Source organism: Cebus imitator, unplaced genomic scaffold (genome assembly GCF_001604975.1).
Source record: "Cebus imitator isolate Cc_AM_T3 unplaced genomic scaffold, Cebus_imitator-1.0 Scaffold78, whole genome shotgun sequence".
Taxonomy (NCBI): domain Eukaryota; kingdom Metazoa; phylum Chordata; class Mammalia; order Primates; family Cebidae; genus Cebus; species Cebus imitator.
Window position 1 is genome coordinate 1,939,661 of NW_016107393.1, and position 15,224 is coordinate 1,954,884.

Genomic DNA, 15,224 nt, shown 5'->3' on the forward strand with positions numbered 1-15,224 from the left:
AAACTGAAGGCCTTGGCCCCGGGGGCGGTCGGCCTGGGCCTTGGCGGCCAAGCGGAAGACTGGGGAGCCTCAGGGCCGTTGGCTACTGGCCCGAGGGAGGAGTAAGGCGGCTTTGGTTGGGAGGCCGACAGTGCGAGGCGCCGGACCGCCCTCCTCGCGCAGCCTTGGGCTAAGCGGTGAGGCCGCAGGCCGCGCCCGCTCCTTCAGCCCCGCCGCCGGGGAGGGGTTTCCCGGGACGATCCGGCCCCTTTCATCCAGGAAGTGAATGCGACGTCGGGGTCAATGAAAACAAACTGGGAGCCCGGGGGGAAGGGAGGCAGGCGAGGAGGAGGCAGCGCCAGGGCGAGTGAGGGAGCACTGGAGCCCCGGAAGCGCGAGTAGGAAGCCGGTTGCGGTCGCATTTTTGCCGCTGTGGCGGCCACCGCCGCCGAGGTTTACCCAGGGATGTCCGGGCCCGCGCCTCGCGGCCCCCTAGCTCCAAGCTGCAACCGCCGTCCCGGCCTCTAAGGGCCGCCACATCCCGGCGGCGCGCGTGATCAGAGGGCGGCTTCGTGCTTGCGGCGGGCGCCGCGGGAGAGGTACCGGGCGGGCAGGGAGGGGCTGCCCCAGGCCCCGCGCCTACCCCATCACCGCGGCCGGCGCCGGGCCGAGAGGATGTGCGGTGTGGGGCTCTGAAGCATGGAGGGGGTTCTGTACAAGTGGACCAACTATCTCACAGGTATGTGGGCTCGCGTGATGGGGGAAGCGGGGAGAGGCAGAGGGCTAGGACGGGCTTAAGCAGGAGGCTGTGGAGAAGGCGGGTCTGGGGCGCCTCTTCCTCTGCCTGGCCTACGGGACCCTCAGAGTGAATTCGCTCTCCTGGATTCCGGGGCTTGTTGAGTCCTTCTGGCCTCTTCAGGGGAGTGTTTGAGACTGCGCAACTTCTAGAGGGTGGGAAGTGCACCTCCCACTTCTTTGCTAGTGTAATAATACTAATCTTTGCCTTCTGTAGCCACTGGAACAATTTTCGGTCACCCTACTTGTGTTGTTGCGATCTCCGTCCTTATTCACACTTAGTATTCATACTTTAAGAACATTTTGTTAATAACCGAGTTGCGGAGTATTGGACTGGAATGGACCCTTTAAAATCAAGATTTAATTTTAAGAACTCTTTTCTGGATTTCTTTTAATTTTCTTAACAACATTTTATTTAAAAAGTTCTCTTGTTGAGGTTGTTCGAGCTTAGCTAGCATGATTTTTGAAGCTGTCCCCAGATAATATGTTCTTAGAGATTGTCAGTGAAGTATCCTTACGTTTGGGAATTCTGTTAACTGTGTGAGAAATAGTGGAAGAAAGTGCTAGTACACAGAAGGGGAGCAGGCAAGTCACTTTCACCTGTGAAGTGGATTGGAAGGAAGAACTTTGAAGGTTTAAATGTTTTTGTAGAAATGAGAGACCAGCAGGAAAGGGCCCCTTTCCATGACATTGGCAGTCTGGCTTATTTAAAACTCCTTAAATTTGAGTTGTAGTCCAATCTCTGCCAGCAACCAACATTCAAGGCAAGTCAGTTATTCTTTCAGGACTTCAGTCTGATAAGGCCAGAGTAATCAATTGTTTTGTCCTGGACATGCCTTCCAATTCCAGAATTCTGTGATCTCACCAAATGAGAGGTTGGTTTTAAAATAAATTTGAACAGTAAACAGATTTTTTGGGGGTCTAGCATAATAGGCAAATCGTGACTTGCTGCCCACTTACTCACTCTGCCAAAAGTATCGAATCCCTTAGTAATTGTATGGTACTCTCAACTTGTGTCCACCTGATCTTGTGCAAAATGTGCACATAAACTTTTTAAGGCATTAGCACTGAGCTACAGTTACACCTGCTTTTTGATTTATTAGAATGCTGAAGCCAGATTTATAGCGGCAAATGCTTTTAACATTTATGATACACAGATGTTTTGTTTTGTTCAAACTAAAAAGTCAGTTTATTTCTATAAGTGACATGTTTTAACAGGAAACATTTAAAAGTTAGACAATATTTTTTATTAGGCATTTTCATTTGGGTCATTGTGAGAGCAGTTATACTGTTTGGTTGAGGCATAGTGTTAACTGTTAAAGACAGTAGAGTGCTTCGCGCCTGTAATCTCAGCACTTTGGAAGGCGAAGGCGGAAGGATTGCTTGAGTTTAAGCCGAGCCTAGGCCACAAAATGACACGTGGTCTCTCCAAAAAAAAAAAAAAAATTAGCTTGGTGTGGTGGTGCACGCCTGTAGTCCTAGCTACTGAGGAGGCTGAGGCGAGAGTGTTGCTTCAGCTGGAGAAATGGCAGCTGCAGTGAGCTAGGATCAGTGAGCTATGGTTGTACCCACACACTCCAGCCTGGCTAACAGAGCAAGATCCTGTCTCAAAAAAAGACAGTCAGTAGCTTCTATTCTTTGAGATAAAATGGTCATCTCATTGCAGATGTTCCTAAGCACCATCTCATGGAGGTCATGCCAGAGAAATTATTGCGCCATTACTGAGATGAGCCATAATTTGAGAGTTGAGGTGAAACCTGGTTGTGGTTGCGATTTCCTCATCTCCTATGGTATTAAATAACCAGTGGTTGAGCTTTTAACCACATGGTTTAGATTTTAGTCTTTTCAGGGCATTTAGTTAACTTCCAGTATGCATGGTGGAAATGAAATCTTTTGTTGGGAAGAATTTCATTTTTAAAATGTAAATTTGGGTCGATGGCATGCTGATTATTAATTTTAGCTCATCTTAGGTCATAAGGATGAGCAGCTGTTGATACTAAGTAATCTTTAAGTGTAATGATAGTGTTGGTCAGGCAGGGTGGCTCATGCCTGTAATCTCAGCACATTGAGAGGGTGAGACAGGCAGATAGCTTGAGATCAGGAGTTTGAGTAGAAAGTAAGAATTTCAGTAACATTTTATGTAGTTTGAGGTAAAAATAATGTGTGTTTTTTTTGAAAATAATTTTAAAAGGGAATACCTGTGAATTTTTTCAACAGGTGTTACCCTCTGTTATATAAGTGTGTGAATCAATTAGAAATTGTTTTATTAAATATTTCTTCAAAAAGTATAATCAACAGGCTTGATTATATTAGTATATTCAACCACTCAACTTTCATGTTGCTGCAGGTTCTAAATGAATCATTTTGCCCAATATTTGTTTTAAAGAGATATTGAATTGCAGTACTACAGACTTGCAGAACCATAGTTTGTTCTATAGGCACACTAGACCTGGGCAGAGGAGTGTATTTTCACCACTCCCTGCTTATAATTTGTCAGGGTAAATTAGTGTTTGGAAAGATAATGTTTTTATCATTTCCATGCATGATCAATACAATATACTCTCAAAGATATATTGTATGTCTGTATTCTCAGGGGTAATATGAAATACCTGCCAGGTGTGGTGGCCCACACCTGTAATCTTAGAACTTTGGGAGGCCAAGGGGGCAGGATTACTTGAGTCCAGGAATTTGAGACCAGCCTAGACAATATGGCGAGACTTCGTCTCTATAAAAATAAGCCAGGCGTGGTGGCACTTCTGTAGTCCTAACTACTTGGGAGGCTGAGGTGGAAGGACCTTTTGAGCCTAGGAGGTCAAGATTACAGTGAGCCATTTTCATGCCACTGCACTTCAGCCTGGGCAGCAGAGCCAGGCTCTGTCTCAAACAAAACAAAACAAAACAAAACAACAACACAACAATTTCTGAAATATTTCACTTTTGGGGTATTTGTTCATTCATTTATTTATTGAGTCACTTGAGAAATGTGTTTTTTTGGTACCTGTTATGTGCCAGGCACCGTTCTATTTGCTGGGATGAACAAGATAAGGTCCATGTACCAAAATAACTCGCTTTCTAATTTGTTTGGGTCTCACTAGGGAATGCTCTGTTGTTTCATAAAAAGAAATTTTCCAGGAACCTGAAAGTTGCTGGTTTTTAATTGTTTTAGATGTCTGTCTTTCTGAGCTGTATTACTGCATTCCCTGCCTTCCTAAACAAGGTTACAAAGTAAAATTTAATCTTTTATGATGACTCAGTGTTGTCATTTCAAAAGCGTTACAGGTAAATCCTTTTGGGAAAATAAGTCCTGGATGTGTATTAAAGTGTAAGAATAATTGACCTATCTCGCCTTTCAGCATTCTCTGACCCTGAAAAGATCAAATTAATCATGTGACAGGCTATGGCAAAAGTGACCAGCATTCGAACACCCATAGTTTAAAATGTACATTTTACTCATGAACACTTGGGCTGAAGTGTTAGTCACAGAAATAGCAAGGGCAGTCACACTGCCCCCAGCATGGTCACCAGGTTAGTAGTCAGTGAACTGTTGTAAATTAGTAGCATGCTTGATAAGACTCCAGGGAACACCATGTTTGGCCTGAAAGAGTACTAGGAGTTGGGTACCAAGGAAAGCCATCATCCTTGTCACCAGCTTTGCCATGGAGCCAAGTCTGTGATAGATGTGAGCTCTAGTCACTGAATAAATATCAATTGAACAATTGCAGTTTTTAGCATTTCTGCCCTAGCTGTGCAGCTGCAGACAAGGGAAGAGGAGGTCATATGGGGAATCTATGTTCTTACCACAGTGTATGTAGCTTCTGTGTAAGAGACTGGAATTCATTTAGCACTCACTGTGTTTAAGGGAGCTTGCTTAGAAATACGTATTTTATAAGAGGCACATTGCAGAATTAGAGAGCTAGGTGGCACCTGAGAGGTCATCTTGTTCAAAAAACACATTTTAGAGACCCGGAATTTTAGAGATTTATTGAAATGAAAAGATTTGCCCCCAGGGTATGGTTATCCAATTAAAGAATAATAGTAGAGGTGAGGCTAGACTCCCTGTTTTCTGTGACTTTTCCCCAACTCTGTTCCTTTTTAGGAAAAGAGGGCAGTTATACTGTACCCGGTTTAGGGCTATTACTGAGGGTGGGCCTTATGGGTTGTTAATGAGAACGCTATGAGCCAGAATTAGAAGTATTACTCCCTTTGTTTTTGCTGATCTGGAGATTTCTCCTGAAATCTCTCCCAATAAACTGGAGACTGATGCAAAAACATTTTTGGTAAGGCTTGGTGATTAAAAATTTAATGTTGAGAATGTTGAGAGCCAAGAAATAATGTGGATGGCTAGTTTTGAAATCACAATTTTCTGTGTGTTGAAAGTAATGTCTTTCCAATTGACCTTTTGTTATTTATGATCTTTTTAGGTTGGCAGCCTCGTTGGTTTGTTTTGGATAATGGAATCCTATCCTACTATGATTCACAGGATGATGTTTGCAAAGGGAGCAAAGGAAGCATAAAGATGGCAGTTTGTGAAATTAAAGGTAAGTGAATATATAGAATTAGAGGAATTGGAGGTTAAAATAGTCAAGGGTTCTTCAGCAGACTCCAAACAAGAGGAAAAAGGCATTTCTAACCACGTAGGGATCTTCTAATACCATTTATATCCTTAGCAGTTAAGAGTGGCCTTTCGTCACAGTTAACACAATTAAACGCAGTTTTTGATAATTCTCCCTCTACACATGTATTTTGAATGGAAATAAATTTTGCTAGTCTTCCAATTTGGACTTGACAGTTTCTTGTGGATACTACTTTAGTGTCCATCTTCAGTCTACAAGCATTTTCTTTCATTCTTGTTGTAATTAATAGAAAGATATTGTGAAGGTTGGAAGCTGAACTCTAAAGATGATGGGGCCAGCTCTGTAGGGTGTTGATAAAGTATGAAGTCGGAGTCATAAACTCTGGGTCTTTGCTGAATTTGGAGGTAAGTTCTGCTGGGTGGTAGAGATTTTTTTGTTTGTTTCCTTCCAAAAGGGGAGAAATAAAGCAATAGGTCCTGCTGTAATTTTCATGAAGGAAGATTTTTATGGACCATTGATTCATTTGTGTGTGTGTTTGGGGTGAGTGTGGTGGAAGCAGGTAGAGTGAAATCATATAAAATAATAGTGAAAAGTACCGAATTATTCAAAGAGAATGAAGGAAGAACCAGAGCACCAGGGGAGTGACTGTTCAACTCCCTCCTGGTTGTTTTTCATTTCTCCACTCTGGCTTGAATACGTGTCATTCATGAAGTGTGTTTCCTTTCATGTGGTAAGCTCTGGGTCATAGCTATCAAATACCCTGGCGACATCTTATTGAGGTATGCATTTTCTTGTTTAGATTAAACCATAGCAGCAGCCAATGTATTGTTCTGCATTTTCCAGGGCTGGATTGCTTCTTTCATGTAATTTTGCAATAGTTCTTAGTAAGATTTAGCCATGGAGACAAAAGATAATTTCTGCTTTGGGTGCATATTCTTTGGCTACACAGCTAGCTTTTCACCTTCACCTCTGATTTGCCAACATTAGGGATCTTTCTGCAGCAGTGATTCTCTGCATAGGGTAGATCAGTGTCATCCAGGGAGCTTTCTCCAAACTTCACTTGTCTGCCAGGTGATTATGGCATGTGCCCTTTAGTTGAGAATTACTGCCGTTTTAATGGAAGGGAGTTATGGTTATATAAGATATAGGAGCACTTTTGCCTTGTGTATTGTTATGTGTATGTCCTGTAAAATATTTGGGGTATCATTTTGTTGTTTATTTTTAATAAACGTACTGAAATGTGTATCAAAAACTGTTGGGTTTTAGTATACTCATTTTTAACTAAAGGTCATCACCCATAATGTTTCAGAACTTCTCTTTTGGAATTACTTATGAACAGTTTATAAATCATTTAGGAAAAACTCATTCAAAGCATTGGTTTTTATTTTTTTTAAAAAGTATTAATAATAGCTTTATCTTATTCTCAGATTTGATTCCAAATGAGATTAAATCAGAAATCCAAACTACATTCAAAGTTTGAAGATTTGCCAACTTTGAGGATATTTAAAAGACAGCTGCAGAATTCTAAGACAATTCCAAAATGGTTTCAAGGCATGGGAGCACCTTTTTTGTTGCTGTTTAACATTATAACTTTATTAAAGAATACCACACAGAAAATGATACAAATATTAAATAATGTTCAGGTTGAAGAATGTTCACAAAGTGAAAACACCTGGGTAACTACCACCTAGCTCCAGAATTAGAATATTATCAGCATCTCAGAAGCCTCCCCCTCCAGTCCCCTTAGTCACTAATCTTCCTGAAAGGTAGCCATTAATTTGACTTTAATTGCTGTACATAAGCCTTGTCTACTTTTGAACATTTTATAAATGGAATAATTCAGTATTTTCTTTTGTGTCTGCCTTCTTTTACTCAACATCACGTTAGTGACATTTATCTACGTTGTTCTATGTAACAGTAGTTCAGTCATTCTCATTATATAGTGTTCCATTGTGCGAATATCTCACAATTTTGGTATCCATCCTAGTGCTGAAGGATTTTTGGGTTATTTCCATTTTGGGACTACAGTGACTAAAGCTGCCATAAACATTCTTACACATTTATTGAACATATGTATGCATTTCTGTGTAGTGTATCTCTAGAACTGGCGTGGAATGCTAAGGCATTGAATATTCATACATTCAGCTTTAATAGATGTTAAAGAAAAAAGTATTCCTGAGACTTGTTGAACTGATATGTCAGACTTTATTTCAGACTGTTGTGATAGATATAGGGACTATTGCATTGGAGGAGAGAGATTGGACTCAACTTCCAAGTACAAGGAAAAGTGGGAATTTATAGCCAAGGAGCAGGGTTAGGGGGAGAGGGTGTCAGTGGAGGGAAAGTTACTAAGAGGTAAGTGGGGATTCTGGCTAAACTGATCTAACAGGATTCTTGCTGAAGGCAGATTGTGGCCAGGGTGATCAGACATTGCTGGAAGATTGTAGGGAATGAAGAATGTGGTCAGATATCAGGGGTGGGTGATGAAATATTTTGTTAGGGGAGTCTGGCTAAATTGACTTAGCATTCTCGCTAAAACTGGATTCTACAGAGATGAAGAAGGAAGCCTAGGTGAGTATAGGACCCAAATGAAGCTGACTGAAATTTGGTCAAGAAGAGAATCTTTTTCTTTTTTTTTGAGACAGAGTCTCACTCTGCTGCTCAGGCTGGAATGCAGTGATGTGATCATGGCTTACTGCAGCCTCAACCTCCTGGACTTAGGTGATCTTCCTATCTCAGCCTCCTGAGTAGCTGGGACCAGAGGGAAACGTCACTATGCCTAGCTAATTTTTGTGTTTTTTGTAGCTACAGGGTTTCGCCTTGTTGCAAAAACCAGGCTGCTTTTGAACTCCTGAGCTTAAGCAGTCTGCCCACCTCGGCCTCCCACAGTGTTGGGATTACTCGCATTAGCCACTGTGCCTGGCCAAGAATCTTTTTCACAGATGATGCCAGATGTTTTCCATAGTGATTATATTAATTTTTTCTGTAACTGATCTGAGTGTTAGAGTTCTAGTTGTTCTGCATCTTTGCCAAAACTTGGTATTATCCATTTAAAAAATTTGGAATATTTCTGGTGTTTGTAGTGGAATCTCGTGGTTTTTAACCTGCATTTCCTCAGTAACTAATGATGTTGAGTACTTTTTTAGATCGTAGCCATTTGAATGTCCTCTTGTCAGGCGTGTTAGCTCATGTCTATAATCCTAGCAGTTTGGGAGGCTGAGGCAGGCAGATCGCTTGCACTCAGGAGTTCGAGACCAGCCTGGGCAACAAAATGAGATCCCTGATTCCACAAAAAGAAAAAGAAAAGTTTGAATGTTCTCTTCTTTTGAAGTCCCTTTTCAAGTCTTTGGCCCATTTTCTAACTTTGACTGTGTTTCATGTTGATTTGTAGGAGTTTTTTGTATAGTCTGGATGAAACTTTGTATTGCACGTTTTCTTCCACTCTGTAGTTTGTTTTCATTTTGTTAATGATACCTTTTGAGGAACAGAGTTCTTAATTTCAGTGAAGTCCAATTTGTTAACTTCTTTTATTGTATCATTTTATGACTCACTGAAGACATCTTCTGTGTTACTTTCTTGAATGTTTATTTTTTTACCTTTTATATTTAGGTCTGTATTAGGTCTGTACTTGATTTAATAGCAACCTTTCCCCCACTGCGCCATGGGAATAGCTTTGTCACAAAGCAAGTGACCATGTATGTGTGGGTCTTTTTCTGGACTGTCTATTCTGTTTTGTGGCCCTATTTTTTTTTTAATCCCTGTGCCAATATCATATTGTCTTAATTTCTTTAGCTTTATCCTCTTTGTATCTGATAGCCAAAGTCTCCTAATTTTGTTCTTTTTCAGTATTGTCTTGGCTATTGTTAGCCCTATGCATTTCCTTAGACATTTTAGAATCTGCTTATAAATTTCCACAGCTATCTGCTGGAATGTTTGGAATTGTGTTGAATCTACAGATCAATTATATTCTTGATGATATTGACTCTTCTGTTCCATTAACTCTGTTTAATTAGGTATTTAATTTCTCTCAGTAATGTGTTGTAGTTTGTGTTTAGAGGTCTTGTCCATCTTTTTTTTTTTTTCCTTCATGTTTTTGGAAGCATCATTTTTAAGTTTGTTGCCTTTTCAGGTGACAACTTTGGAGGGGACCACCCTTGATTGGATACATAAAGTCTGGTATGTTTAAAAATGAGTCATATTATTTTAGTTTCATCTTGTAGTAACATCATTAGAAATTAGAGCATTGCTTTCTTTTAAAGTAACTATTGGTGTTTTCACTAGTATTGGCAATTAGTAAGGAAGAGTTACTCTTACAGCTTTAGGATTTCAGTAGTTTTATCCTAGCCTAGATATCTTTTGCACTCATAATTGATTGTTGCATGGCTGTATGTTTCAGTGTCTACATCTAAGAATGGCCCATATAAGTAGAATAATAAGATAGCAAAGCTTCTGTGGCACTTACCATAGTACACTAAGTATCTGGTCAATATTTATAGCAATTAATTATTTAAGTTGGGGCTTCTGCCAGACTTTGCTGGGCCCCTCATAATTTGGCTCCTCCTAGCTTGTCCATTCATGAATATGTTTTTTTTTTTTTCCTTTTCTTTCTTTTTTTTTAGAGACAGGGTTTCACTCTATCACTCAGTCTGAAGTGCAGTAGTGAGATTGTAGCTCATGGCAGCCTGTACTCCTGGGCTCGAGCGATCCTCTTGCCTCAGCTTTCTGGTTCCCAAGTTGTTGGGTCTACAGGTACTGGGAGTACATGCTTGCACCACTGTGCTGGCCAAATGAATATGAATATTACTTTGCAATACAATGGAAGCCTCCATTCATGCTTGTTTCCCAATATTCTCAGTACATTCTACATTTATTTTCTCATTTAAGCTTTTTCTCATTTATTTTCTTAACTAAATCCTGCTCTCTTCAAATTTTTTTTCTTGAAGCTTTTTTAATTTCCTGTCTTAAATTACTTTCTCTCATAATTACACAAGAAATCTCTGCACAAAAGAGTTAAACATTTATGTATTCTGATTGTTTTTGGTGCGTCAGTTTGTTTCTTGGTTAAATTGTCAACTATTATAGAAGTAGAAGCAAAGACATCTTTTTTTCTTCCCCTCTATCTTCCCTTCTACTAGCACTGCTCTGAGATGAATAAATAACTATTGGTGAATGACAGCTTAATACAAATTTTTTTTTACAAGAAAGACTTGGGATTGGTGCATTATAATTCCTGATTAGCTCTCTTAGAGCATAAAAGGTGTGTGTGTAGAAAAATAGGTGGAAAGAGGGGAAGAGGTGAATGTCTTCAAAATATACATGCCTTCCTTGTGTTATGCTATGATCCATAATTTTAATTTTCTGATAGAAGGTGGCTGTAGTTGTCATTTATTACATTCCTTCTATATGTTGGGCACTATTCTAGTCTTGGGGGATATGAAAACAAAGACTTTGCTTTCAAGGAAATCAGTAAAAAATATATGATAATGTAACATTCACTGCAGTTGTATTTAATAGGATAAGTGACCCCAAGGTGGTGGGGGGTGGGGGTGGTATCTCACTTCTCAGTAGTTAGTATGTCCCTGTTTTCTGTTTCATGCTCTGTCATTGCTTTATCACCATTGTCACCCTGGGTCTATGTGAGAATGTTGGTTTGGAAGGTGCCACTAGGTGGCGCCTTAGGGAGCAGCACTGCCTGCATCATGAATGATAGTTTGTTGTTTTAGGCATATGAAGCATCTGATACCATGTGTGAATAGACGATTATTTGATTCCCCTTAAATTACTGAAGCCTATAACTGCATTTCCCCTTTGTTTATCATCATAGTTCATTCAGCAGACAACACAAGAATGGAATTAATCATTCCTGGAGAGCAGCATTTCTACATGAAGGCAGTGAATGCAGCTGAAAGACAGAGGTGGCTGGTTGCTCTGGGGAGCTCCAAAGCATGTTTGACTGATACAAGGACTAAAAAAGAAAAAGGTAACTATGAACTTTTCCTTTGTGACAAGAGTACTTCCTTAAATATAAACTATAAATTAGCCTGTCCACTTTTAGTATCAATCCCAAGGAAATAATTAGAAATGTAAATTTACATATATCTTTATCATAGTAAACATTTTGTAAAAGCTATAAATTTAGGGGAATAGTTCAATAAACTCGTGCCTCTTTTTTTTATTTTTTTTATTTTTTATTTTTTTTTTTTTGAGACATAGTCTTGCTCTGTTGCCCAGGCTGCAGGCTGGAGTGCAATGGTGTGATCTTGGCTCACTGCAACCTCCATCTCCCATGTTCAAGTGCTTCTCCTGCCTCATCTTCCCGAGTACCTGGGATTACAGGCACCTGCCACTATGCCTGGCTAATTTTTATATTTTTAGTAGAGACAGAGTTTCACCATGCTGGCCAGGCTGGTCTCAAACTCCTGACCTCAGGCAGTCCACCTGCCTTGGCTTCCCAAAGTGTTGGGATCACAGGTGTGAGCCACTGCACCCGGCCTAAACTCGTGCTTTCATTGGCTGATATATATTCAGTAAGATGTTTAAAAGGGATTTTAATGTGAGAAAATGCCCAAGGTTAAATGATCATTGAAATGCAGGATTCAGAATTATGTATAGTGTTAGAATTCATTGGCTGTTTTAGGAAAGGTGCGTAAGAATTGGTCAGATTTGGAAGTGGAATTTGTGGGAAGGAGACTCACTTGTCACTGTATACTGAAAAAGATTTTTAGAAATTGAAAGCAAAGCAAATGATTTATGTTATTAGTTCAACTATATGCAGATACAATGTAAAAATGATAATTTCTTGATAGTGAGATTACAGTTTGTTTTACTCATTTTCTGTTGCTTTGACACATTAGACTGTATAATTTATAAAGAAAAGAGGTATGACTCATGGCTCTAGAGGCTGGAAGTTCAAGATTGAGTAGCTGTTTCTAGTTGGCTTCTGGTGAGGTCCTCATGCTGCATCATAGCATAGTGGAGGGAGCAAGAGAATGCGGGCATGTGCAGAAAGACCAAACACAAGAGGCAGCCTCAGTACATAACAACCCACTCTCACAGTAACTGATCTAGTCTCAAGGGGTTGAGAACTCACTCACACCTTTGAGGAAGGTATGAATCCCCTTTAATGATCTCTTAGAGGTACTGCTTCCCTAACACTGGCACACTGGGGGCCCAGCTTCAACATGAGTTTTGCTGAGAACAAACCATATTCAAACCTTAGTACAGTTGTTTCATTTTTCTTTTCTATATTTTTTCTATTTCAAAATTTTTTATTAAGTGTGTATTACTTTTATAATTAAAAAATACAATTCACTTACATTGGTGGAATCAAGTAAATTATAAGTATTGAGAAATGGAGGCAGAGGATTGAATTTATAACAATTTTGAAATATGTGAAAACATTACAGAATATGGCTACAGGTAGGATAAGAAGGAATGGATATTTACAATAGCTAAAAGGTGGAAATAACCCAGATGTTCATTGGTAGATGAATGGGTAAACAAATGTGGTAAATATATACAATAGAATATTACTCAGCCTTAAAAAGGAAGGAAATTGTGACACATGCTACAGTTGAACCCTATAGACATTATGAGTGAAATAAGCTAATCACAGAAGGACATATAGTCTATGATTCCACTTAGATGAAATACCCAGGACAGTCAAACTTATACAGACAGAAAATAGAATGTTGGTTCCCAGGGCCCAGGGGGAGGTGGGAATAGGGTTAGTGTTGGGTGGGTACAGAGCTTTAGTTGGGGAAGATGAAGACATTCTGGAGATGGACGGTGGTGATGGTTTTACAAATACAAATGTACTTAATGCCACATTTTGAAGCGAAAACTTAAAAGTGATTAAAATAGTAAATTTTATGTTTATGTATATTTTACCACAATTAAAAAGAAAAAGAATGAGTTTAAGTGTGAGCAGGAATTTATTTAGGTTAGATTAAATGAGCAGATAGAGCTGCTTTGTCCACTGTGGCGAAAGTGGCTTTGTGGCTAGGACCAGAGAGCAAGGCCACTGGGACCTGGCCCAGGGAGTATGGAGAAGCACCAGAAATTTACTCTATGAATTTTCTTCCTCTGTAGCTTATACTTCTAGTTTAATACGTATTGGCTTGTGAGTGGTTGAGATTATGGCTGGATGTTTAGTTTGTCCGGAGATGCTAAGGAAGAAAGTATGCTCTTAATAAAAAATTTTGAAAATAGTATAATGTGAAAATGAAACTGAAAGGAACAAAAGAAAATAAATGAATATTTATATACAGTAGTTTGAATTACATAAACATTTAAAACTTCTGTGTGCCAAAATACATTAAAGAAAACTGAAAGAGAGCTAACAGACCTGGAAAAGGTACTTGCAGTATATAAGATAGAGGAAAGATTACTGTCTTTAATTTATAAGAACTGTTACAAACTGTCAGTTTATATTGTTAAGAGAAAAACCAACATCAGAGCTGGAAAAAATATATAAAGGACAAAAATAAAAAACGATTCACAAAAGAAAACCGAGCACTTTTTAAATGGAAGATGAGTAATGGAATGGAAATATCCTGTATAAAACACCCAGTGACCCTGTCTCTGGAAATTACCTAGACATGACAGGCATATAACTGTCAGCATTTTCTCAATTTACTAAAGAGAAGATGTTTCCTTAGGGCTCTTGTGATCCTATTCCCAAGGTCTCACATTTCTTGAGCTATAGGTATTTATATTCATTGTCTTTTTAAATGATTACATTTTGTTATATTGCCCAAAGAATATGAAAGTGATCTAACTGGATATTTATATATGTTATTTTCAGAAATAAGTGAAACTAGTGAATCGCTGAAAACCAAAATGTCTGAACTTCGCCTCTACTGTGACCTCCTAATGCAGCAAGTTCATACGATACAGGAATTTGTTCACCATGATGAGAATCACTCATCTCCTAGTGTAGAGGTAGAGCAAAGAGGATCTCTTTATGTGTGGTTATGCTTTGAAGTACGCTGGGGGGATCCTCAGTCATCCCATAAGATGATGGACAGGCATTTTCACATTGAAGTATTTTCAGCTTTTCTGGGCTCTGCTTACTGTGGACTATCTGGAAATCTGCAGCATCTTCTTGTTTGTGTCTGTGTGGCCAGAGAAGAACACGAAGCAGCATATTTCTCCAGGGATCAAGGCTTATCTTTTTAGCCACTCTGATAATTTTGAGGTTGGAGTTGGGAAGAAGCATTCTAGGCTTTGTTCTCCAGGCTAATAGCATAAATTCACTGAACAGCTGCTATTCTCTTTCTTTTGGTTATAAGGTCCCTGCTTCAACTATGAGAGTTGATATCTTTATGAAATAACTTAAATCCTTCTCAGAACAGTGACTTAGGAATCAAAGCTCAGATTAGTAGGATCTGGCTAAAATAGGCTCATTCTTTCTGATAAAATCGTACCAGTGAGCTGTACCACTCTCTGGGTGAAAGGCCAGCACGTTGCCGTTACTCTTTGCCTAACTTGGTAGAAGTGGGACAAGAAGTCTTTACTTCTCTTGTGGCCTTCTCCTGTTGGGGAGGAATCTTGTGTAAGAAGCCCAAGGACATTTAACTGTTTAACCACAAGCTCCCTGGAGGTCGGTACTCTCACACTTGCTATAGCAGCTTAGCGACAGTATTAGGGACACAGGCTTGTTCCATCCTTCTACTCTGCCATTCTTGGTGTGTCGAGTTTTTCTCCTCCTGCCCCCAGGTGTCAAGATGACTGTCAAGCTCACAAAGAGACAGGAGGTAGTGGGGTTGCCAGTGTGGAGAGAGACCATCTCAACTTGCTGTGCTTGGTTTTGAATCAGGGAACAAAAATCCCAGAAATTCCCCAGCAGACTTCTCATCTTTTTTTTTTTTTTTG

At 39.7% G+C, this 15,224-nt stretch overlaps 1 protein-coding gene across 2 annotated transcripts in view; it reads left to right on the plus strand.

Annotated features, from left to right (window-relative positions):
- PLEKHA3 (pleckstrin homology domain containing A3) overlaps positions 1–15,224 on the plus strand; it is a 25,441-nt gene continuing 10,217 nt past the window's right edge. Inside the window, exons 1-5 of one of the 2 annotated variants that reach the window (XM_037740042.1) lie at positions 3–718; positions 5,196–5,312; positions 9,478–9,524; positions 11,173–11,328; positions 14,155–14,291. In XM_037740042.1, the coding sequence (XP_037595970.1) occupies positions 11,196–11,328; positions 14,155–14,291 (270 nt within the window). In that variant the 5' untranslated portion in view covers positions 3–718; positions 5,196–5,312; positions 9,478–9,524; positions 11,173–11,195. Of the gene's footprint in view, positions 719–5,195; positions 5,313–9,477; positions 9,525–11,172; positions 11,329–14,154; positions 14,292–15,224 lie in introns of both variants that reach the window. The other variant, XM_017532689.2, reaches the window with a different exon arrangement.